The following is a 26,069-nucleotide window of genomic DNA, read 5'->3' as shown; positions in this document are numbered from 1 at the left end:
TCTTGTTCAGTATTGCCTGTGCTGTCTGGCAGAGGCTCTCCAGGGTTTCAGGCAGAGGTCTCCCCCACCCCTACCTGGAGATGCCACTGGGGACTGAACCTGTGACCTTCTGCATGCAAAGCAGATGCTCCGCCACTGAGCCACAGATGCATCCACCATCCTAATGGTTCCTCCTTGGAAGACTTTAAATACTTAATTGAATTAAGGGGGAAAGAAACCCATTGCCAAACTTGACATATCCTTTATTATTTGTTAATTTCTGGCTCTGTGCCTGGCTTGCATGAGGGACAATGGATGCAAGTAACCCAAATAGAATTGCAATTCACTGCAGCAGAGGGTGGGAGAGTGACAGTTGCAATCTGGGATTCTGGACCATAGGTTTAAATTGCTCAAGGCAGCAAGAAGTAAAGCAGACATGGTTTCACTCAGCACTAACTTACTTCACTCTTCACCAAGCTGGTGCCATCCACATGTTTTGGACTACAACTCCCATCAACCTGGCCAGCACCTTGAAGCCATCCGTCAATGGCTAGCCCTGAGACAAGCAGGTCACCTAGTCTCTGTCTTTCCTACTACGGTGACTTGCAGTGTATTTCTATTTAAATTATAACCATATTCACTTTATTTGCATGCATACATATGAAGTGGTACATGCAAATTTTATGTGAATCTGTGTCCTCTTTTCTTTGGTGTTATGTTAAGTCGCCACCCTACTGTCACCCATCTGTAGTCTGCTGAGCAGAAAAAATTTGAATCATGCTAATTACAGCAACAGGAGCAAATAAATGCCCTCAGATCTTGCTGCTTTGAGGAATTTTAAAAGATAGCTGGTGTTAGCCCTATTCAGAGTAGACCCATTGAAATTGCTGGATGTGACGAAATTAAAGGTAAAGGGACCCCTGACCGTTATGTCCAGTCGTGACCGACTCTGGGGTTGCGGTGCTCATCTCGCTTTATTGGCCGAGGGAGCCGGTGTACAGCTTCCGGGTCATGTGGCCAGCATGACTAAGCCGTTTCTGGCAAACCAGAGCAGCGCATGGAAACGCCGTTTACCTTCCCGCCGGAGTGGTACCTATTTATCTACTTGCACTTTGATGTGCTTTCAAACTGCTAGGTTGGCAGAAGCTGGGACCGAGCAACGGGAGCTCACCCCGTCGCGGGGATTTGAACCGCAGACCTTCTGATCGGCAAGCCCTAGGCATTTTAAATAGTCATGGATTTCCCTAAATGATTATGGGAGTTGTGGTTTGTTAAAGCTGCTGCAAGTTCTCAGGAGACCCCTATTCCCCTCATGGAGCCACATTTCCCAGGGTGGATGAACAGTCCATCCCTCTTCGCAGGGAAGTTCTGTGAAGGCAATCAGGGTTTCCTAATAACTCTCAGCACCATAACAAACTACATTTCCAGGATTTATAGGGGTAAGCCATGGTTGGCATGGTCCTTCTTTAAAATGCTTAGTGTAGATGAGGACCTTAAGTCAATTGATTTTAGTGGGCCTACCCTGAGTATGACTTAGGGACTGAATCCTAGAGCTCCAGATTACAAACTTATAATTCACTTCACGTCAAATTTCCTGGCCTCCACGAAAGAAAATCAATGCACAACCACATTCAACAACAAGGGGTAGGCATTCCAACAGTGTCAAGAGCGTGCCATCTAAACAAACAAACAGCAACAGAATGTAATTGTGTTCTCGCTCTACAACCAAATGAATTTTCCATCCACTTGGGAGTCAAGAAAACATGGCAAAATGTAGCAGTGGGTCTCGGCAGCACAACCGGCAAGAAATCATCCCAAGACATTGTGCTATAATAGATGCAACCAGGTCTTCACCACCCTGGTGGAAGTTGATACTCATTCCCAGCACGTGAAGGTTTGTGTACTATGTTTCGTTTTCGAAATCCTTCACTTTTTAAAAAGTGTATTCAAGTCTTCATTATGTAAAAATAAGAGGGAAAGGACAGTGCGTTGCTGCTGTTTCACCACATGGAGATCAACATCTGGCAAGTATTAGAAGACATCCACATCACCTCCACCAGCCTAAACTGCAAATAGCCAAACGCGAATCCAGAAAGGACGTCGGTGACATGGTGCCGCCCAACCATGATCCGGGAAAGTCCCACCAAGAAGGCCCAGATCACAATTAAGATCCGGAGCGGTACAGCTAAGACCAGGTGGTTGAGGAAGAACTTGGATACCATGGCAGCTCGGCTGGCGTGTCCTGCTGGAAAAGCATAGACGTCCATGGTCAAGTAGTCCAACAGGCCTGGGCTTACGTCATATGGGCCCTTTCGCTTGGCCATCTTCTGTAAGCCAGCCACAATGATGATGTCCAGAAATAAGGCTGGAGCAGAAGAGAGAGAAAACAAGGCAGAGAATTAGAGAGACAAGCTGTCTGAGGCAAAAGGTTAAAATAATTATCTGAAGTGGTAACCATTAGGGTAGAAATTCATTTCATTTCACATTTTAATGCATTAAGAGACACGGAAGACAGAAGGCAATTTTGAAACTGTATGGTACATGTTTATTAAATGCATCCGAGAAAACACAGCGTAACCCTTTAACCACTGGCTACCCACAGTTCACTCCGGGAACCTGTTAAGGCAGTTAAGGCGCATAACTGGTACAGTACAATGAAAACAAAAGTGTTATCCAAACCTGCTTAATATTTTACTATAATTCACACTGCATATGCATGAAGTGTTTCTTGGTGGGCGAGGGGGTAGATGGTGATGCTTTGCTACAAGCATTTCCCTAAACTGAAAAATAAAGGCTAACAAAAAATGTTCACATTTTAATGCAAACCTACGTAATTTGCCTCAGATAATATGTAAACCAAAACACAAATATCCTTTCAAATTTGAAGTTCTCCAGATTTTTGCAGTGTGGTTCTTTGACCAAAAAGCAAACAGCATTGTACATAAAAATGCATATATTAGTGAAAATAACATATGAAAATGCATTGCATTAGGGGAAATTGCAAAATTGCATTAGGGGAAATTGCAAAATTGCATACAAAAAAGTGTTTATTATGACTACTATAATGACTACTAAAATGCTGATGAATTTTTGTGACTTAAAAATAATAATCCGCAACCCGCTTCAGAAATGTGGCAAACTGAACGTAAAAGTGGAAACATGAGATTCACCCACCACTAGTAACCATCAAATAACAAGCAGCCTCCTCTGATTAGTATTTTGTTCACTTGAAACATTTAAAGCAATGTTCTCAGACTTCTAGCTGGGGTGTGTGTGTGTGTGTGTGTGTGTGTGTGTGTGTGTTCCTGAATTAAAATCGAAGGCATACTTACACCATGAAAATGTTTACTTTTTGAGTGTGTAAGTAGGGCTTAGTTTTTACAGAGTGCCATGATAGCACTGGGACCCAGGTTCAAATCTCCATTCAGCCATGAAGGTCACTGGGTGCCTTTGGGCCAGCCACTATTTTTCAGTTGGATTTACATCACAATGTTGTTGAGAGTATAACAGGTGAGGAGATCATGCATGCCATGTTGGCAAAAGCCCACTTTGAAGGAAAAGTGGAATATGAACAGAATTATATAAGAGAGAAAACACATGCACCTGTCAAATACTGTTGGGGAGCGATGACAAGATAATGACAGTCAATTGAAAGGTAGCTTGGCTTTGGAAGATGGTCGCCAAAGGTCTGTTTAGACAATGTAGACCAGTAATTCCTAAACTTTGTGCTGAAGTAAGGTAAGTAAAGTAGGCTGAGGAATATAGCAGCTGACTCCAGGTCGCCCTTGCATCCACTGTCTTAGTTTGACATTCTAGCTCTTGGGATCCCCGGTGTAGCACCTGGGGACCCTATTGTGCTCTCAGATATGTCCTTGGTGCCCACAAAAGCCCCATGCCCATCACATTTTTTAAAAACAGAAAGGATTTGACTTGTATGGGTGTGAGTGTACTGTGTAGATGTTTTTCCTGTTTTTTTCGGAGGAAGTTGGGGTTCTGAGCATCTTTGCTTCTCTTTTTGTGAAATGGGTATTTTGTGGTGCCTGGGGGAGTTCCCTGAGCTTCCAAACATAGCCCTAGGTGTCAAAAGGCTGGAAACACTTGCTCTGCTCCCTATTCCACACAGGCTCTGTATACTTAAGGCCTTCAAGAGACCTATGCCCACACAAAGAGTCTCACATTCACCACAGACCCACTAGAGTAACCTTGGGCACTCTTATTTCAGCCTCCAATTAGCCTGTGTCATGGCACATCGTTCTGGGGCATAAACGTTCTGGTGTTTCTAATCAGCTGGAGTGCCTGTTTCACCAAATCGCTGGGAAGGTTCGGTGGCAACAGCAAATCGGGCCTGTCAGGGGCACAAGGCCTTCAGAAATAGATACAATTGGTGCCGTCACTCTGTGAGTAAAGGCTCAAGTTTCCTTATGTGGCCTAAATACCAACAACCAAGGCTTCGGCTGCCTGGACTGCCTGCCCCAATCGCTTCAGCTATAGGGCAGGGTCACCGTGAGCCACTGGGATATTCCAGGGCCAGACACTGTCTGTGTTGCTTTTGAATCCCATGGGGTAATAATCTTCCTCCTCCCTGCCCCAGTTGTTGAAGGTGACAGAATGCAACTCGGTGTCAGAGCACATATTCTGCATGCAGAAAGTCCCAGGATGAATTCTATGCTATCTCCAGATAGGACAGGCAAAACCTCCTGTCTAAGCCACTGGAGAACTCTGCTACTCGTTGGAGAGGATAATGAGCTAGATGGGGCAATGGATTAACTTGCTGGCTGCAAGGCACCTTTCTGCTTTCCTAATAAAAATGGGTGGGGGTATGCAGGAGCTAGATTTGAGTTCTACCCTATGTGATTTGCTGCAGAAGATCAGTACGTGTTCCTGATTCCCAGTAGTTTTAACAATGGCAAGTAAAATTTCTAGCAATTTTGTGTGTGTGTGTGTGTGTGTGTGTGTGTGTGTGTGTGTGCAAAATCTCTCAGTCTCAGTGCTCCTCAGTGCTTCAGGTATCTGAAGAAGTGTGCATGCACACGAAAGCTCATACCAAGAACTGACTTAGTTGGTCTTTAAGGTGCTACTGGAAGGAATTTTTTTTGCTCCTCATTTGTAAAATACGAATCTTAATTGGCTGCTTGGTAGTAGAACAGAACAGCAGAACCATCTCTGCAGGTGTAGATCATCTTAATGCAGCTGGAGCTGATGGGAATTGTAGTCTGAAACATCTAGAAGGGACCAGGCTGGCTGAAGGCTTCCCTGGCACTCTTCTTCTGTCTTTTAAGAGGTATGGGTTTGATGTGTGCAATGACACGCTAGGTGGGTGGCTGTATCGACGCACAGGCACTTGAGCACACCTCTACTGATAACATCAGACAGCAGTGCCTAAGTTTAAAAAGGGCTTTTGTGCATTTTTAAAAAATGGACTACAATGATAGATAATAGTGTTGCTATTTTTAAATGGCATGCTCAGATGCACCAACTCTTTCCCACCCACACAGCTGTGTTGTGCCCACTAGTGTGACTGAAACACAAAAAAATGAACACACACAAAAGGAGCTATATGTCAATTTCAAACATGCTTGTTTCGGTTTCTCGCAGCTTCTCATTTTTTTCCAGTTTATTTCTCCATATTACTATGTTAATTTGCAGGAGAGGGGGGAAATAAAGTCCTTATGAAAATTCATCCACATTTTAGTGAATTTACCCTAATAAACACATTTTCGTATGCATTTTAACCAGCCACATACATTTTTGAAAATAAATTTCCAGTAATATAACCTTTGTAGACTAGTTTCACAAACATATGCATTTATATGCACACTTTACCCCAGTAAATCCATGTTTGTATGTGTTACTTGGCTGGAGGACTGCATTGCAAAACTTGGGGAAGTGCAAATTTCAAACAGTGGCTGCATTTCAGTTTGTGCATTATTTTGGAAAGTGAGAATTAGTTAAGCTTGCCTTTAACTAATTCAGATTTCTTTCTCTTTCCTATACCCCCCACACCCTTAAAATTCAAAAGGTTAACTGTAATTCCCCATGCAGCATACGGTGGAACAATGGTTTCATAAAAATAGAAGTCAGCCGTCTGGATGCATGATAGAGGGAGAGATTGAGGTTGTGAGAGAGTGCAAACTTCCAGGCGGCTGCTATTTTCAGATGGGAGTCAGTCACATTTCGGCAGGTCCGTGTTGTACAATTAAAGTTGACTTGGCATTCCATCCCCAGATTGGACTTTTTGTGATAAGGAAAGTGAAGGGGGAATGCATTGGAATATGTGGGATAACAACACAACACAGTATAAACTCCCCGCAGACAAATTAGAATGAATGCTCTCTGCCTGACTGGGAGAGATAGGAAGCAGGGTTCATTCTTCGCCGAAAGCCCAGGTCCATCAGGCACTGTCCTGCTTTAATTAATTTTACGTAAGCTACTCTAGGGGGCGTTTTTGGCTGAAGAGCAGGGTATAAGTGCTCTAAATAAATAAATGCTCAGTAAACAGCCAGTGTCATCTAACCTCCCCACAAACATTGTGGAAACAAATCAAGATGAATATCCAATAAAGAGATCACCTGGAGGTGACCATAGACACACATTTCACAGTAGGGAAAAAAGGGCTATTATTTAAACAAGAGGTCATGCCCATAGGTATTAGTAGCCTAGTCCATGGATTTGCTTGGGAATGGTAAGAAATCAAACGTTAGTTTTGAAAACCAGTTGGCCACCCACCTTGATTCAAAATGGTGTGCATTTGTATCCAAATATAAACGAAAACCTGCTCCTTGATCTCAAGGACTGTAATGCAATATTTGGTTAAGATCAGTGCTGTTTTGAAAGTTTCAGTCCACCATCTTGATTCATGATGGCATTCAATCATATCCAAAGATAGACAAAAACCTGCTCCTTGATCTCAGGAAACGTCACAGAAAATGTGGTTATGATATCTTAAGAGGTGCCTAGATTGCACAGCATACAGACAACTTTCCACAATATTTAACAGATTTGGGGGCTAAAGTGTGTGAGTGGGTATAAACTGCCTCATAAGCTAAATCATCAAAAAAGATTATGAGGTATGGGGTCAAGGAAGAGATGAGAAGTATAAGATATGTTAGACTCCCCTGTCCAAGATGATTAGGACTAACGAGTAAAATGGCTGGCTGATCCAAGACCCTCCATTCTTTTTGCACACTGTGCCCTTGTGAGCAAAGGCAATTTGTATCTCTGAACCAATTACTTTAGTGTGGCTTCTTCCCAGATTGCTGCGAAACGCAGCAACTTTGCAGCTGTTCTGGAGAGACAAAGCTCATCAGGAGGGTGAGCAGTGGAAAGAGATCTTACACGGGGATGCTGATCTCCTGCTTAGCATTTTATTATATTAGTGCCAGTTTGGGGACATCCTGAGAGAGTAGCCTCCCGTTGACTCTCTTCCAACATCTTTCCTTACATATTCAAGGAATAAATTGTAAAGTAACAGGCGTGGAAATAGAATTAGTTGTAACAAGGAGGTTGCAGAGCAGATCTGGTGGGGGATGTGGTTTCGGGAGAGGGTTTGTGGCTGAGGAGATGTAACCTGGGTTGAGTCCCGAGGTGCAGATGGAGAGACCTGGAGAGCTGCATTTGGACCCAAGGGACGAATTTCCCTCAGCTCTGCTTTCAGCCCTACACATTAATAGATAGAAGGTTGGTGACCAGCTTTTCCCCCTGGGCCCTGCTCCTCTGCCTTTGAAATTTGCCCAGCAAATACAAATTGAGCAACGGAATCTCTTCCCAGACTTCATTCTCTATACAGGAAAAGCTTTGTCTCCTTAATTTTCTGGCATGCCATGCTGCTATTAAAGACAGAGGAGCATAGCCCAATAAAGAAGTTGGCAATCAGCAGCAAGGTCTTTAGAATGCAGAGGAAGACAGAGAGTAGTTGCAGAGTTCCCTAGAGATGCACAATGATTGATGAACAAACCAAGCCTGCTGCATTAGATAACTGCTCTGACGTTGTAGAATAAGCAATTCAGCACAGCTCACTAGAAAAGGGACATTTTCGTAACTATGCAGGTGCTGCCATGCTGGATCAGACCAAGCACAGAATTTTCTCCCCAGCAGCACAAGAATGTAAGACAAACCCTGCTGGATGAGGCCAGGCGCCCATCTGGTCCAACATCCTGTTCTCACTGTGGCAAACCAGACGTAGCCATTTCAATGCCTCTAGGAAGCACACAGGCTTAGGACCCTGTGAAAAGGATTTTGAGAAGCGGATGGGACGGCCCACCTGTTAATCACATGGTGTCTTAATGACACTGTGTGACTGACAAGTGGGCCATCCCATTTCCCTGTCAAATTTGAACTGCAAGGCCAATGCTGACAAGGACCTGGCCTTCAAAGCCAAAAAATTTCCCCACCCCAGAAGTAGAGCGAGAAAGAACTAAGCTGCTCTGAGGGTTACTCAAAGCCTCTGGTCCTTCAGGTATACTGTGCCTGAACATGGAAGCTCCATTTAGCTATTCTCCATCAGTATATTTGCCTTTTAGCTGGCCTCCATCAATGAACTCCTATGTAGTGTTGATTATGTGCTCTTAGAAGGTACATGGTGCGTCTGCCATGAGTACCAAGGCATGTTTCAAGTCTTAAGAGTGTGAGACCACAATATTTCTGGGAGCACTGTGTAGACCAGGTCCCCCAAGTTCCATTTTTAGCATTTGACCCTGGCATCCAGTTCTCTCTCTCAGCAAAAAAGAAAAGAAAAAAATTTTTTTTAGACTTGTTCTCCTTGACACCCCTGCCCCGCACCCAAAAACCTAGTTCTTCAGCAGCTTTCAAGAAATATCCTGAATTCTCCTCTCTCCATTCTTCCTTTCTTCTCTCTGCTCATGTTTCTGTCAAGTCGCATTAGGGCCAGGCAGGCTATAGATGCGTACGGGTTCCCCCTCGGGTGAAGTCTCTTCCTTGCAGCTGCAAAACCACTCTTGGTGGGGGGAGGAACCTTTCTGTCTGTCCCCCCATTCCCTGCAGGGGTACCTTGCCAAGGTCACAAACTGGAGGTGGGACTTCAACTATAGTCAACCCCCCCCCCCCACGCAGGAGATGCTTTTAAGTGCTGACAGCACCAATAGCTCTGCTGAATCACAGAAGCATTTATCCACACTCCGTTCTGGATTCAGCTGGCGTGCCATCGTTCATACCTGCTAAGTTCTGCCTGGAAGGGTTGCTATTAAGGCAAATCACATTTCACACCAGGGTGGAAATATAAATGGAAAAGGGGGCTGCGGAAGGAAGTGGAGGTGCAGCCGTTCCCTGTAATCTTTCACAGCACTGGCTCTGGGTTGGAGCTTCCTGCACAGGCAGTGTGCCATCTGGTGTGCCCCTCATGCCACTGTACCCCAAGGTGGGCTTAACTGTAGTGGCAGGAAGCAGCATCCCAATCGGTGGCAGGTGAACCACCCAGCATTTTAATGACCCACAATGTGCCAACAAATAATAATCCCTTGAGAGCACCTGTGGGGCACTGGAAGTCCCACAGCAGAGATCATTCACCAAGGGGTTAACTCTGCTGATATTAAAGACAATTAGTGAAGAGGAAGACAGGTGGGGGTATTGATTAGTAACCCTGCAGAGTGGCATGATCTTCATTAAGGTAGCATTGTGCTTTGCCTGGCTGTGTGGTTCCAATGGAGTTTTACCTCTGTATGCTTGTACATTGCCCTGTGATTTCAAAGCCTGAAGTAAGAAGGACAAAACACCCCTGGCTTCCCCCCCTCATCAAATTATATACTGTACGCTGCTCAATTTCCTCAGTAAGGTATTGTCAAGACTTTTCTTTCTGGACTCCTTCAACCATATTTAAGTGACTTTGCTATTATGGGGAACCTTTAGTTCTCCAGATGTTGCTGAACGACAACTCCCTCATCCCTAACCACTGGCCATGCTTGCTGGGCTAATGAGTTTTTGTTTAGCAACATCTGGAGGACCAAAGCACTATGGGAGTGGGAGTGCCGAGTGTCACACCCGAGTCCTACCAAGGCACTTAGGCGCTAGTAGCTGCACAAGGGCACCAGCTGCTGAGGCTGGCTCTGGTAATTCGGTACTGAAAATAACTACTGACCTTTGATGCCCTGATTTTGGCGAACATGACACATACCTCCCATATGAAGGCATTTCTATGCTGCTCTCTGAGCATTCAAAGTGCTTTGCATACAATGATCTGTCACTTTTATGACAACCCTGCATGGTAAAAAGGTAAAGGGACCGCTATGGTAGATCTGTGTTATTAACCAATTTTGCAAATGGGGCATAAAGCAGATATAGGGAATCTGTGGCTCTCCAGGTGTTGTTGGATTCCAATTCCCATCAGCACCAGCCAGCACAACCAATGGTTAGAGATTATGAGAACTGTGGTCCAGCAACATGTGGAGGGCTAAAGGTTTTCCAGCCCTGGCCTAAAATTTCCTGAATTCACAGCTGAAGTTACCGTAAATCTTAACCAGTCACTTCCTCTCCTGCCTCACAGCTCTCACTACCAAACTCTATGAGCCACTGCACTAAATGGTCATTGGTCCAGGATCTAGTTTTTGACACATATTTTCACCATCTATTGCATTACAGATTCCTGGATTGCAAGGGGTTGGCCCAGTTGACTCTTGGGGTCCCTCCCAACTCTACAATTCTATACTGCTATGATGCTATGACCACCTTGATACTTTGGGTTGGAGGACAGGCTGGTAGGTCTATAGTAGTCACTAGGCAACTGGTATGACCTCAGTATTCAGCCATTTGATACAGCATTTGATGGACCTACAATGGTTGCTAGGCCTCAAAATTCCAGTCACTTGGGGGGACAGGCTAGTAGGCCTATAGTGGTCACTAGGCAACCTCTTGTGATAAAGCAGCAAGGTGGCTAAGTATAATAATTTATTTCAGAAATGTTAAAACCGCCTTTCAGGTTCTTGAGAGGTTCACAACACAAAATCAGAAGTGCAGTCCATGTAAAATCAGTCAGTGAGGAAGCCAAGCATGTTTCCCATGGAAGGAGTTCCACAAAAACAGAACAACCACTGAAACGTCCCTGCCTGATGGATCTTACCAGTGGCCAGTCTTAAAGGCCAGGCAAGCTCAGAGTGGTGTAGGTGGTTCTTCACACAACCTGGTCCCAAGCAGTTTAGGGCAAGACTATGTTTGCAGAGGCACCTACCTATTAGTTATTAAAGTAAAGAACAGAACACACAGATTTCTCTTTCCCACCCCCTAAATTGGTTTGCATATTTCCTAAAAGCCAAAGCAAAACAATAATCAAGTTAGCCTTGACAAGAGAAACAAAATTACAGACAGCAACCGTTTTGCACCAGCTGACACACGACTGCTGACCGTTGGGTTCCTTTTGGACCTGGAAAGGGGTGGAATGGGGGCGGGTGTTATTTGTGCTCTGCTGATGTATGCAAAGTCTAGGAATGGAAGAAAGGTAAAGGGACCCCTGACAGTTAAGTCCAGTCGCGAATGACTCTGGGGTTGAGGCGCTCATCCCGCTTTACAGGCCAAGGGAGCCGGCGTTTGTCCACTCCACAGACAGTTTTTCTGGGTCATGTGGCCAGCATGACTAAGCCACTCCTGGAGTAACGGAACACTGACACCAGAGCAGCGCACAGAAATACTGTTTACCTTCCCGCCAGAGCGGTACCTGTTAATCTACTTGCACTTTTTTTTTTGCATGCTTTCGAACTGCTAGGTTGGCAGGAGCTGGGACTGAGCAATGGAAGCTCATCCCGCCGTGGGGATTCGAACTGCTGACCTTCTGATCGGCAGGCCCAAGGCTCAGTGGTTTAGACCACAGTGCCACCCACGTCCCCCAGAAATGGAACCCCCATGCAAAATGGTTGCTGCCTGTAGTAATAACAACAAGAATACCAATCTAGGAATCTGTCTTATACTAAGTGAGACCACTTGTTCTATCTAGCTCAGTATTGCTACACTGGCTGCTCTCCAAGGTTTCAGGCAGGTGACACTCTCAGTTCTATCCAGAGATGCTAGGACTGAATCTGGGATCTTGTGCATGCAAAGTAGATGCCGCACCAGCTGTGCCTTACAAGATCTCTGGCTTCAGCTGATTGAACCAAACCCTCTAGCCAGTGCCTGAGCCTGCTATGGAATGTCTGCAAACACTCCACCTGCTCAAAAGTTATTTTCAACATAGGGACACACAAAATGCCAAGGAGACAGAAAGAGCAGATACGGAAAGGAAACAATAGGATGACAAGTCACCTCTTAAGCTGTTGAGTGAACAGTGTCCATGTGAAACAGTGGATGTGCAAAACAGTGCAAATGGTTGGATGCGAGTGAGAGAAAGAATTGCAAATAGAAGACACAAGCAAAGTTGTGAATTGTGAGTCTTGAATGATGGCAGTGGTGGTGATTAAACATTACTGTATTATGCTACAAGTAGGGATAGTGGAGAGATTTTATTTTGTTTGCATTTTAATGAGAAATGACTTAATTCACACTTTGCCAACCAATGTGTGAAGTGAAACATGGCTGCTCTTTGAAATTTGCACTTCTCTGAATTTAGTGGTGCAGTTCTCCACCCAAGCAGTGTGTACAAAAATGCACACATTAGTGGGAAATGTGCATCAAAATGCATATATCAGCGCAAGTAGCTTTTTAAGAAGTGCATTACGCTGAGGAAATTGCTTGCAAAAATGCATATATTTGCCTGCAAACATGTGATTAATTGATAAAACTTGCACAAGAATGGTGATGAATTTTCATGGGGATTTCTTAAAATATATGTTTAAAAAATCAGAAAATGCAGCCTAAAGAACTCTATTAACTGTATTTAAGACTGGAAAAAGTGACAAACTGAAATTGACAGATTCATCCCTCCCTAAGTGCAAGTTACAGTGGCAGTTATTTATACAAAGACAGGCCTAGTCAGACACAGCTCTTTGCTCTTTGTCAGTGCATTTAATACATCAGATGAGACAGGAGAGAGAGAGAGAGAGAGAGAGAGAGAGAGAGAGAGAGAGAGAGAGAGAGAGAATGTAAGCAGCTTGCACTTGGGGCGAGGTGTTTACCGCAGCTTCCAAGGAGAACAGAAAAGAGTGAGATTCGTGGTGTGATCTTTGATGGCAATAGATACTCTCATTCACATCCCGAGGCTGTGAGGAGTTGGGACGTCATATTCCAGGAGAAGAAGAGGAAGCATTCCCTCTCTTAGCCCCTGCCTACCTCTTCTTCAGCTTGCACAACATTTGGAATTTATCCCACATCACTGCACACCTACCGAGATCACAGCAGGTCAAGCGAAGCCCAGAAAGAGTGTGTGTGTGTGTGTGTGTGTGTGTGTGTGTGTAGTGTTGCCTGGTATTAAGCACATCTTCCTGCTTGCGTTTATAAATCTAACAATGAAGGGGCCAAGGATGAAACATGAATGCACATCACTGACCATCTCAGAAGCTCCCTTCCATAATTCTGTGTGTAATATCAGTATATTCACCAACATCTTACTGCATAAGAATTTATGTTATCACCATAGAGGAAGAGAGCTGTGTGAAATAATTATTCTGAAATTGATTTCTGATACTTGAGAATTATTGAGTTTTTATGTACAGTTTCCCAACTGCCAACAGAGAGCACACATGCTTAGGCACACATAAAATAAAAGTGTTATGGAAATTGCTATTGAAATGCAGTCATAAAGATGCGTGGGACAGTTTAATGCTAGATGTGTATCACTCACATATTCATTACCCTTGCCTCTCATCGGCCTTTTCCTAAAATGTGTTGGTTGTTACTGTTCTGAAATGAGGGTGGCAAATGCTGCAATGGCTGGTAAAGTCATGAAGACACAGGTGGCAAAAATCTCTTCTACTTTTCAGTGTATAAAAAGTAACCTAGAAACTACGGGCTGTATACAATCCTCATTCTATTAACAGTAGCCCCATTGAAAATAATGGCAATTACTGACAGATTCATTGATGGGTCTAACTCTGAGCAGAATAAACATGTGTGTATCTGAAGAAGTGTGCATGCACACGGAAGCTCATATCAAGAACTAACTTAGTTGGTCTTTAAGGTGCTACTGGAAGGATTTTTTTTTGTTTTGACTATGGCAGACCAACACGGCTACCTATCTGTATCTGAGCAGAATGTTATCCCCATAACAAGCATCACTCTAGCAGGCAAATTTATTTATTTATCATTCATTCACTGCTTTTATATTCCACCTTTCATACATGGGTCTCCTCCTCCTCATTTGATCCCCACAAAAGCCCTGTGAGGTAGGTTAGCATCAGCAGCAGGGACTGGCCCAAGGTCACCCAGTGAGCTTCATGGCAAAGTGGGGATTCAAACCCTGTTCGTTCCCAGGCTCTAGTCTCTAACCACTACACCACACTGGATCATACTGCACTGTGCCTATTTTTTGAACTTATGGGTTTTAGCCAACATCTTATCCCATAGTCCTATTGAAATGTATAATCATGATTAACTTAGGCCTATTAATTTCAATGGGCTTACTTTGAGTAGAATTTAGTTAGTTAAAGCCCTGTGGGTTTTTTTACCTGAGATTTTGCTGCTGGTGGGATTAATAAACCAAGAAACAATGGCTTGCTGTAACATCTGACCTAGGGAGTGTGGTTAGTTGTTTCTTGCAGTCAGCAAGCCGACACAGGTTAAGGTTAGCTAGTGACTGTGGCTTGGAGCAGCAATATGCAAGTCTGGCTTGTTATGTTTTAACGCAGCCAATGAAACTTGTGTTGGGCTACCTACTAAGCTAATGGTCAGTAGGTTAGCCTCCTTAGATTAAGTTGACTACCACTCCACCAACATAGGGGAGATGAGAAAGAAAGAGAACATGCTCGTATTTTCTGCTAATGGGGCTTCCAACTCAGATTGGGTTGATTGACATCCCCCCCTAGAACAGAGGATATATAAGAGAGAAAGAGTGGGGAGAACACACTATCTCCAGCCATTCTCTAATCCCATCCTTTTTTCAACAGCCTGGCTGCAAAGGCTGAGCCAGAGGTTGGCTCTCAGCCCAGTGACTGCATCAGAAATTTTGCCTGGTGTGTCAAAATCCAAAAGTGGACAAGCTAAAACAATCTGTCTTTTCATTTCCCAAAGCAACAGTGTCCCACCAGATCCCATCACAGGCCATGTAACCTAGCCCCCCTGAATACAGGCACACCTGAATCCTGGAAATTCAGCATCCAATTTGCCTGCAATGCAATGGACACAAAGCAATAAATTTCTCCCTGCAAAGCGAGTTCAAACCAGGTCAGAGTCACTTGTCTGGTGCAAGGAGGTGGCTACACAAAACCTTCCGTATCAGGTTGCATTGCAGGTCACATTGGCCCATATTGCCACGACAACAAGCAAGCGGCAAAGCACCAGAATAACACCCCCCCCCCATGTGCATAATAAGGTTGAAAGGCCTGGATTTTGAAACTTATACAGGGTTAGTTTTGATGCAATGTTTCACACTCGTGGGATGATGTCAGGACCTAACTCTGAAGCTATAATCACAGAAACAGCTCTAGGGTGTTTTGGAGTCAGCGAATGGATCCATTTTGCTTTGTCAAAGCTTCAGAGTGGGTTGTGCACCCTACTCTCAGCAGCCAGAAACATCATAACCAGACACTGGAGAGACCTGTCAGGAGTAAGCATGGACCAATGGTACCAAATAGTATGGGAAACAGCCTTACTAGAAAAATTAACCAATAAACTGAAACTGTAAAAGGTAAAGGTAAAGGTACCCCTGCCCGTACGGGCCAGTCTTGACAGACTCTGGGGTTGTGCGCCCATCTCACTCAAGAGGCCAGGGGCCAGCGCTGTCTGGAGACACTTCCGGGTCACGTGGCCAGCGTGACATCGCTGCTCTGGCGAGCCAGAGCTGCACACGGAAACGCCGTTTACCTTCCCGCCAGTAAGCGGTCCCTATTTATCTACTTGCACCCGGAGGTGCTTTCGAACTGCTAGGTTGGCAGGCGCTGGGACCGAGCAGCGGGAGCGCACCCCGCCATGGGGATTCGAACCGCCGACCTTTCGATCGGCAAGTCCTAGGCGCTGAGGCTTTAACCCACAGCGCCACCTGCGTCCCTTATAACTGAAACTGACACAGGGACAAATAGAAGAAGACGCTTTCACCATAGAAGAAGACGTCTTCACCCCAGTATGGCTCCCCTTTATCACATACACAACCCAACAAAACGACAGTAATCCACCAAGAGCATACAAATCAATATGGCTAACCCACCCCACTCACACATGAAAACAAACTTCACCACAGCCAATCACAAACCAACAACCACACCCTAGATCAACCCCAACCTCTCTCACAACCAAAGGAATACAAGCGAATAGTGAAGAGAACCTGCACAAGGAACACAGACACAAAACCCCACACATACATTAAGTAAAATAGAAGCATCACCACCCAACCCCACCCACTATTCCTTCTCCACCTCTTTCCCTCTATTTTTCCTAACATAACACTAATGTCTCAACAAATGAAACTGATCTGTAGAAAATGCAACTTGAAAAAAAGAGACATTGGACATACTTTTGTAAATCAAGAAATCTTTAATAAAAATACATTTTAAAAAGAAGAAGTTGTGCAATGGCTGTGCAATGGATCCTATGACCCATCCTGGCATCTGATGACAGGCAGTTGGGTGGCTAGGCTAATCAGCGCATGTTCAAATGCCCGCAATGCAGGGAGGAATCTGCAACATCATGAACTACATCATGCTTGTTATGTTTTTATTATTGAATTCCTTACCTGCATTTCATAGCAATATAAAAACACAATATTGAAATGAGCTAAAACAATTTACCATCAGAAGAACCAGAGAGGCCCCAAAGATCAGGGTAAACCTATTGCAATGGCAGCCTTTTGGTGTCCAGGGTCAGGCCTAGCATCCCAAGCCATGCTACACCTTTTAGGCTCTGCACCCTTAAGCGTAGCGATACTATAATTGGAAGCTGGTTAGTTTCGCCAAGGCCTGGTAGTTATTAGCTTATGGAAACACAACAGCAGGTTTTTCTGCTGTTGGCTTTTCCATTGTGCTGCAGAACACACTCCCCACTGAAATACAAGAAGCCCTATCACTATTGGCATTCAGCTGGCTTTGAAGATGCACCTATTTACAGGGGCATTCTCTGGATATCAGAACTTGAGCCTCCCATTTGACATGCTGTGTTGTTTTAATGGGATAGTTTCATTATGTCTATAATTATGCTTGTTTATTTTAACAGGATTGTTTCATTGTGTATTTCAATTACAAGTACAGTATTTATATTTTAATCTTTGTGTTATAAGCTTTTATACTTTGTAAAGCATTTAGAAGCCCGCTTTGGCACTACGTCACATACTGATTAAATAGTAACAACAACAACAATAATTATGAAAGTGCCATGATAAAAGCTGGTGGGTGTGCTGTTTTTTGAGACAAGTCCACAACAGCAACCAGAATGCACTCACCCCCCTCATTCCTTCCTTTGCCAACTTAACCCTGAGATCCAGCCCAAGAGGATATCTATAATTTCTTTACCTGAAGACAACTTGGAAAGGCCAATTGGACCAAAATGCAGCGGCTAGGTTACTGCCTGGTCTTCCGTTTAGATCTCACAAAACAGCTGCACTGGTTGCCAGATTATTTTCAGGCTCAAGTGAAGGTGCTTAGTTAGTGCTTGAAGCCCTAAACAACTGAGGCCTCAAATATCTGGGAGACCAACCCTACATACCCTCCCTGGAGGTTAAGATCAGCAGAGGGTAGTTATGCCGCCCTAAGAAGTTGAGGGCGGTGGCAGCAGCCCAGGTGAGGACTGCATGGCAAAGGTCATTCTCACAGCAACCCTGTGAGGTTAGAGACAGCCATTGCCCTCTATTTTGGAGGGCTGTTAGAGTTGCACCTACACATATAAATTATCATGTGCAGATTTGAAGCAAATTGGCACCCCCCCCCTTTGCCCTCTGTTTTTTAGTGATGCTAATTCTCATTTTTTGACAATGCAAAATAGGCCACCTTATGTGAGGTAGGTTAGGCTGAGAGATGGTGATCAGCCCAGGATTATCCAGTGAGCTTTAAGAATGTAGGAACTGATTCTAAGTCAGATCATTGATCCATCTAGTGCAAGGCTGTCCACACTGGACAGTAGCCAACGTGCTCTCTGTGCGTTTTGGAATACAATTCCCTCCCACCCCTGAACATTAGCTATGTTGGCTAGGATTGATGGTAGCTGTAGTCCACAATGCCTGGAATATACGGTACCATGTTAGCTACTCCTGGTCTACACTGACCGGCAATGGACTTTCCCACTTGGTAATAGCAGGGATTGAACCTGGGACTTTTCTGCATGCAAAGCAGATGCCCCAACACTGAGCTATTGTCCTTCATTTAAAAATAAACCAAGAGCCCAGTCCTCAATATTCTGAACATGAGAAGTTAGGGATTGAACATGGGATGCTCTGTCACTGAGCTGCAGTCCTTCCCTCTGGTCCACCACACTAATAGCAATGTAGCAACCCATTTGGGTGCTTGTGGGGGCACATGTGCACGCACTGCCCAAGGGGGTGGGATGATCCGTCCATGGAGGAGCAGTGAGCGAGCCAAGCCCTGGACCAACCAGATTTTGTAACTGCACTCATGGGGCCTGGCGGCGCCTCGTCTTGCTCCATCTTGGCAATGCCCGTCCACCGAGCACAGCACAGCAGGTATCAGGGTGCTGCTGCCACCTCTGCCCAGGCAACTGGGACTGGGGAGGGAAACCTGCAGGCCAGCGCACACCAACCGCATCCCTCCTGGGTGCCCTCCTGGCGCCACACCCTGTGTTGCTTTTTTCTGGCAGTACTGGACCCGCTGGAAGGCAGTCACAGCGAAGTGGAGGCAGTGGCTGGCGGGCGTGCAGGCTGCGTGCTACCCGTGTCCCATGTTGAGCTTTGGGCCATCTGGGTAAGCCTACCGCCCAATGTGGACCACCCTTCCCACACGCCCTTAGCTACACTAATGCACACTAACCACAGCTAGAATAGTTTCTGCAGGGCTTCCAAAATTCTGAGACTTGGCAAATGAGCTGTGTTGTCTCCTGGTTTTGCAGGGCTCTTGTAAAAGAGACCTCAGTGCAGCAGGTCTATGTGGCTCTTGCCACACCTCTTCCTGGGGTGTGGTCCTTCGTCAGATGCCCAGCCATTTCAAGGCTTGATGCTGGGTCTACACATGCAGGGACGTGGGTGGCGCTGTGGTGTAAACCACTGAGCCTCTTGGGCTTGCTGGTCAGAAGGTCGGCGGTTCAAATCTGTATGATGGGGTGAGCTTCCATTGCTTTGTCCCACCCAGTGGCGTAGGAAGGGGTGTGTGGTGGGTGCAAGCTGCCCCGGGTATCATCACTGAGGGGGTGACAAAATGGCAAAAATATGTGTTTTTAAAATAAAATAAAATTAGGGCTCACAACCTTTTTTTAAAAAAAAAAACCTCCTGCACCCACCACACACCCTTCCTACGCCACTGGTAGCTAGGTGAGGTTGGGGGCACTGTGTGCCACACCACAGGGCCTGCAGTGTGCCTGAGCCACACATCTCTCCTGAGGGGGAGGCGGCAAGCAGACTGCCTGCAAGCTCTGCGTTGCATTTTCGAGCAGTGCAGGGCTTGCGTCTGCCCACTGCCTCAGCTCTCCTACAGTGAGAGGCTCCACACAACATGCCCTGCCTTGGCTCAGCCCACCCCCATGGGTGGCTCGCTCCATCCTCAATTGCAGGATGCGCGCACTGCACTGGGCACTCAAGTGGTCCTAGCTCCTGCCAACCTAGCCGTTTGTAAGCATGCCAGTGCAAGTAGATAAATAGGTACCACTCCAGCAGGAAGGTAAACAGCGTTTTTGTGCACTCTCGACACTTGTTACCGCGTCCCGTTGTGAAGAAGCAGTTTAGTCATGCTGACCACATGACCCAGAAAGCTGTCTGTGGACAAATGCCAGTTCCCTTGGCCTGAAAGCAAGATGAACGCGACACCCCATAGTCTGGACTTAACCACCCAGGGGTCCTTTACTTTTACCTTACAGATGTGCAATGATGGTGGTGGGGAGCTTCTCAAAATGGAGAGGTAGCCACCAAGAACACCTCCCCTTCCCTCCCCGACTGTTGAAATTCAGAAGCTGCACTCAGTGGGCTTTAGAGATAGTGCAGTAAAAGGACCAAAGGGTGGAGGAGGTGGCTTATGGCAAAAAATATCTGGGTCATTCTACATCAAATCAACGCAAAAAAACAAGGGTTTCTCGGAGTTTGATGAAACTTGGTGTACACCCTTCCCTTATGGTTGCAAGAAACCCCCTTAATTTTTTTTCCTCTGTCTCAAACGGTTTTAATTTTATAGCACTTTAAAGTTTCGTGAAATCTGTGTTTCTGTCCCTCTTGAGATCCTCGGCCTTGTGTGCATTTTTTTTCCCTCCATAAGCAATGATCAGATCTCTTTGAAATTTTACACAGAGATCAATAACATGATGAGGATTTCAGGAAAAAATACACCAGCATGCAAAATATTTTATAAATGCTTTAAAAAATGTATAAATATAGCTTTTTTGGTAGAAAAACTAGGTTTAGAAAACCTAAATTTTCAGCGTTAGGGCACGATGCAATCAAAAGTTTCTGATGGTGAAAATTATTGCAAAGACATGCTGTTTCTCAACATAGAATAAAATTTATGGGTCTCTTGTAACAAAATTTTACGTTTTTTGGACATCATGGGAGGAAATGGCTACTGGGTACAACTTTCCTACAAGCCATAGGTATAAAAGAAAAAATTAATGAAACAAAGTAGTTCCTCTTAAAATCTAAAATAATATTGGTTATTACAGAGTTTTCCTTCAAAAAGTGCAGACTTGTTTTTCAGTTTGGGGGTATTTAAAACTATGAAAATTAGCTATATCGTAAAATCAATCTAACAAAAATCTTTGCAATAATTTTTACCATCAGAAACTTTTGATTGCATAAGGGAAGGGTGTACACCAAGTTTCATCAAAATCCGAGATGGTGGGTGGCATGACTGCGTTGAGCTGACGTGGAATGACCCATCTGGAGATATTTCGAGACATCAGTGAAGCGTGCTAAGAAAGGTCAAAGATGAAGAAGTAAGAGAGAAGGAGGAGGATTGATATTTTTTTTATGGTTAGAAATGAGGTGCTGGTACTTTTGTTAAAAGTGCTGTGGGTGCCCATCCAAAATGGGTGCCATGAGTAGCAAAAGAAAAGGTGGTGGTGTATTGGTGAGCACCTTCACACCCACCCACACACACCAATAATAATAATAATAATAATAATAATAATAATAATAATAATAGGTTATAGCCAGCGCTAGTCCTACTCATTTGAAACCCATTGAAAATAATGGGCATGACTTAGTTCCATTAATTTGAATGGGTCTACTGTGATCAGAACTTAGTTGTATACAACCCAACAACAACACGTTTTCACACACTATTATACTAACATAATAAGAGCCTGGCTGCTAGAACAGGTCAAAGGCCCATTGGAACCAACATCTTCTTCTCACAGTGGCCAACCAGATGCCCAGATGGGAAGCCAGATGTCTAACGGGCTGATAATCCCTGAACTCCCTTTAACCTCTGTATGGTTTACCCTATTTAAAGGATAACTGAGATGGGCTTGCTAGGCCTTTTGTGGCTCAGACTCTTGAGACTAAAGGGGAGGAGCCTATGGCTCAGAGGTGGAGCCTGGGACTGATGGGAGCTGTAGTCTGAAATGGCTGGGGGATAATCAGCTTGGGGAAAGGCTGGTCTAAGATGTTTCAATTATCCTCATGAAACACTCACAGATGGTGTTATATATGACATCTAAAGCCATGGAGACCAGGAAGGGTGGAGCTAGAGTAAAAACCCACATGTGGTTAACAGTAAGGTTGGTCTTTATCATCTGTCACTTCCTTGTTTTAGCTGGAGGCCCTCAGAATTGAGCGTAGGACCTTTGACACGCATATCAGGTACACTTACCATGGAGTTTTAGCACCCCTGGCAGCCACTGAAGAATGGAAACTTGTCGGGTACAACAAAATGTTGCAGAGGAGAGAGTTCCAATTCAAGGTACCAGCCAGCCATACTCATTTTTGTGGCTCCCCATTCCATTCTCACTCTCAATCCTTTTCATAGTTGGTCAGCATTCTGTGGCTACTGAGTATACTGAGTTCTTGTTCAGTTATTTTGAGAGGGGTATTTTTTCCCTCCCCTTAGTGTCCCGCCATAAATATTCTGCAGACCTTGGGGTTCCCTCTACGTAATCTGTGACAGAGGCACGTCTGCAGCCTGCAGCGTTTGTAACCTGCAGCGCTGCATCTGCGCATGCACATGACGTGATTTGGCGCTTCTGCGCATGCACGAAGCACGATTTAGTGCTTCTGCGCATGTGCAAGCGGCGAAACCTGGAAGTAACCCTTTCCAGTACTTTCGGGTTTCCCGTGGTCCGCAACCTGAAAACGCGTAACCCGAAGCGTTTGTAACCCGAGGTACTACTGTATTGTCTATCCTGATTGGCAGCATCTTTTGAGGTTTTCAGATCAGCGTATCTACCTGGAAATGTCAGGATTGAACCTGGACTTCATGCGATGCAAATCCTCTGGAGCTAGACCCCTTCCCCAAAGTTAGGAACATATGCAAATTATGTGCTTATACTAGCATTGAGTATAATCATTCATACCCATATTGCAGAATTGAGATCTGAGAATGAAGAGGAAGACCATAGTGGCCGGAGGACGAGTCTGAGAAGAACTTGGCAAGATTATGAGTGGCAACTTGGCATAACCTGTTGGGTTGTGGGTTCAGCCTGACAGAATCTATCTTTCTAGGCTTTTCAGACAGTGTGGTGTAGTGGTTAGAGTGCCGGACTTGGGAGACCAGGGTTCAAATCTCCATGTAGCCATGAGGTTCACCTTGGGCCAGTCACTGCCTCTCAGCCTAGTCCACCTCACAGGGTTGTTGTGCAGATTAAATGATGGGAGGGGGACAATGTACACCACCTTAGGCTCCTTGAGGAAAATGGTGAGATATATCAGGTAAAGGTAAAGATACACCTGACCATTAGGTCCAGTCGTGGCCGACTCTGGGGTTGTGGCACTCATCTCGTTTTATTGGCTGAGGGAACCGGCCTACAGCTTCCGGGTCATATGGCTAGATGACTAAGCTGCTTTTGGCAAACCAGAGCAGCGCACGAAAACGCCGTTTACCTTCCCGCCGGAGCGGTACCTATTTATCTACTTGCACTTTGAGATGCTTTCGAACTGCTAGGTTGGCAGGAGCAGGGACTGAGAAACAGGAGCTCACCCCGTCGTGGGGATTCGAACCGCCGACCTTCTGATCAACAAGTCCTAGGCTCTGTGGTTTAACCCACAGCGCCACCCGCGTCCCGGTGAAATATATATGCAATGCCAAACAACAACACAAAAAACAAACAAATAAGAATATATGTCAGAACGTCATTTTACTTTTGTTCTGCTGTCACCATGAAAGGGCAAAGACCAACGCTGATATTCTTTTAAGGGAAATGGAAGGAGGTTGAACCAGACACTTGTTGCTCTGCACATGGGCCTCCAAAGGTGCAGACTTACAAATAAACACTACACCACACCTTAAGACAATATGTTGGTCTTCATCCAAAGCCATCTTCCCTATTCCATGACTTCAAGAGATGCTCAAGAAAGCAAAAGCTAAGAACGTTAAGGAACGGTAGGTGAGGGTAGGAAGAAAGCCACCTAAGCCACATGGTGAGGCGATGGACAGCGCAGGCTAGTCCATCAGGGCAAATGGGGCACTGCCCCACCAACCTCAGCCTGCCCTCAGCAAGCCCCCTCCTGCCCGTCTTCTTACACACAACCAGTCCAAGGGTGGTGGCAGTGCTGACTGTCACCTTGCCCCTCTGTAGTCTCAGGGCTGCCTTTGTTGAACTCAGTAGTGGGGTGGAGGATGGGGACCAAACCAGAATTAGTTGGCTCTGCCTGTCATGGGCTGTGACTCTACCTACTGTTTGGGCTCCCTGCCTTCCGCCCCACCATTTCCACTGGGCACTGGGCACCACTGGAGATAGGCCTCGAAAGGAAAGGAAGAAGGGGGAAGGTGTAAAGGGACTCACCCAAAAGTAGGTTCATGAGGACCTCCTGGCCTGCCAGGGTGCTGCTCTTCACCAGGCAGATCAGCGTGCCGCCGATCCAAGGGATCCCATGCCCGGTGATCCCGATGAGGTTGATCATGGAGCGGGCATTGCCCCAGGATGAGGCGTTTCTGGCACACACCCCAAGCCTCTTTGAGAGAGAGATGTCGATGGCCAGGAGGGAATTGTAGGCGATTCCTTTGAAGGAAGGGTTCAGCTGCATGCAGTCTTCCTCAGGCAGCTGCTGAGATTGCCTCCGCTCCTTGGCACCTTCGTTTGGGGCAGGAGTGGGGCCGGGCTGGCTGTTCTGTCTCCGGCCAGCGCTCCTGGGCTCTTGGGCACCTTTCAAGGGCTGGTTCAGAGACATGAACTCAGCCCTGTTCAAGACATTGTTCCTGTCTCTCGCCCTGGCCCGACTTTGAGATGCCGGCATGGTGCAGGTCTCTCTAAAAAAGAAATTTAAAGAGGAGGGGGGAAAGAAAAAGAGAGATAATCCTCAGATTTCTTCTTTCTTTTTTTTACCCCTCCCCAAGACCTGAGCAGCCCCTACCACACCTCCCTCAAAAGTCATGAGCCTGGTAAGACAGGCAGCTGTTAAATATAGAGATAGGAATGCTCAATGCACATGGCTGTTTACTTTGCAGGCCCACCAAGCTTGGAGGAGGAGGGGCAGAGAAGAAAGAGATAAATGACAGTAACAGCAGCCAGTCTGGCACCTGATCAATGCCCAAGCAGCCAATAGGCAGACATCAAAGGAGGGCAATTTGACCAGTCAAAAGGTTTGGTTGCTTCTGGCTTGGTCTATTTAAATCTTCCAATTGCTTGTTTCTGAGGGCCTCAAAGGAGGATGGGAAATGTAGTCCCCTCGCTTCCATCTGCCTGTTTGCTACAGTTATCTTGCAATTAGTGTCAACGCTGTACAACTTTGGCGGGAATTAGGGGGTGGGGAGAGGGATGGACGGCTCTGTCAATTTAGGTTCTCTCAGTTTCTCTTTCTTCCAATCTTAATAATAATCTTACATCCAGTTCTCCATATTTCTGAAGTAATTTGTGAATCTCTTGGGGAAAACAAACCCTTATGAAAATTCACCAGCATTTTAGTGCAAATATATCATTATAAACACATTTTAGTATGCAGTTTTGATGAACGTACCCCTTTTAAAAAAAAATAAAAATTCTAAAATAATTCACTTTTGTGAATTATTTTAACTAATAGATTAATTTTTACGTACTTTCTCCTAATGTGCATTTTTTTTGGTAAACATTGGTTAGCTGGGGAACTGCGTCACAAAATTTGGAGACTAGCTGTGATTCAGCTTGCATATTGGTTGAAGAAGTACAAACCAGGTAGTTTATAATTAAAATACAAAAAACCCACAAAAATATACAATTTCTCTCCTATCCCTGATAAAGGAGTAAGCTGCCACTTAAACAAACTGGTCTTTCTCTTGTGCCATATTAACTGTATGTGAAGTTTTCTTCCTGGAGCAGTGGAAAAAGCTGCACTTGTTGGATTTCTGCTTTGTCAAGTTGCTGGTAAAGGCAAAAGCACCTGGTCAGCGAAAAAGGTGGTAATCTTAGGTGTATGATAATCAGAGAATGTTTGCTCTATATGTGCTCTGGAACTCCCTGGCTACTGATACCAGGCAGGTGCCTTCACTATCCTGTTTTAGATGCCTGCTTAAAACCATTCTGTTTCTGTCAGCCTTTCCATACACAATAATTAGGGGAAACCATTACTGTAGTATAATATTGCTTTAAATGTATAGTGCAGATAGGGCTGAATTTTTACTCAGAGCAGGCCCACAGAAATTAAGGTACCTGTTAGTCATATCCATCAATTTCAATGGGCCTACTCAGAGCAAGACATAACACTTGCTACAACCTAAAAACTAAACATAAAACAATTGTAGCTACATCATGTGTAGGCTATGATGTTGCTCTTCAGCCTGAGCCCAAACCTTTGA

The 26,069-nt window shown here is 45.1% G+C and overlaps 1 protein-coding gene across 2 annotated transcripts; it reads right to left on the bottom strand.

The window, feature by feature from the left end:
- Window positions 1–221: 221 nt before the first annotated feature.
- On the bottom strand, window positions 222–24,926 carry PLPP7 (phospholipid phosphatase 7 (inactive)). 2 transcript variants are annotated; one of them, XR_014560005.1, is made up of 3 exons: window positions 24,085–24,926; window positions 1,201–2,344; window positions 222–899 (listed from the first exon to the last, which is right to left on the bottom strand). XR_014560005.1 is itself a non-coding variant. In XM_083721434.1 (2 exons), the coding sequence occupies exons 1-2, from the start codon at window positions 24,533–24,535 to the stop codon at window positions 1,980–1,982; spliced, it is 816 nt and encodes a 271-aa protein (XP_083577560.1). In that variant the 5' UTR covers window positions 24,536–24,721; the 3' UTR covers window positions 222–1,979. The 2 variants fall into 2 exon arrangements, 1 of the variants encoding a protein (XP_083577560.1); XM_083721434.1 differs by having other exon boundaries at window positions 222–2,344; window positions 24,085–24,721.
- Between the last annotated feature and the right edge of the window lie 1,143 nt (window positions 24,927–26,069).

The sequence above is a fragment of the Podarcis gaigeae genome (genome assembly GCF_964106915.1).
Source record: "Podarcis gaigeae genome assembly, chromosome: Z".
Taxonomy (NCBI): Eukaryota; Metazoa; Chordata; class Lepidosauria; order Squamata; family Lacertidae; genus Podarcis; species Podarcis gaigeae.
This window is presented reverse-complemented; position numbering and strand designations above follow the sequence as displayed.

What these genes read in the sequence shown, in the direction of transcription:
- PLPP7 (XM_083721434.1), bottom strand. Translation starts at nt 24,535, where the DNA reads ATGCCGGCATCTCAAAGTCGGGCCAGGGCGAGAGACAGGAACAATGTC. An exon ending in CCTCATGAACCTACTTTTGG is followed by an intron (nt 2,345 to 24,084) that starts GTGAGTCCCTTT and finishes CTTCTGCTCCAG; the next exon opens with CCTTATTTCTGGACATCATC.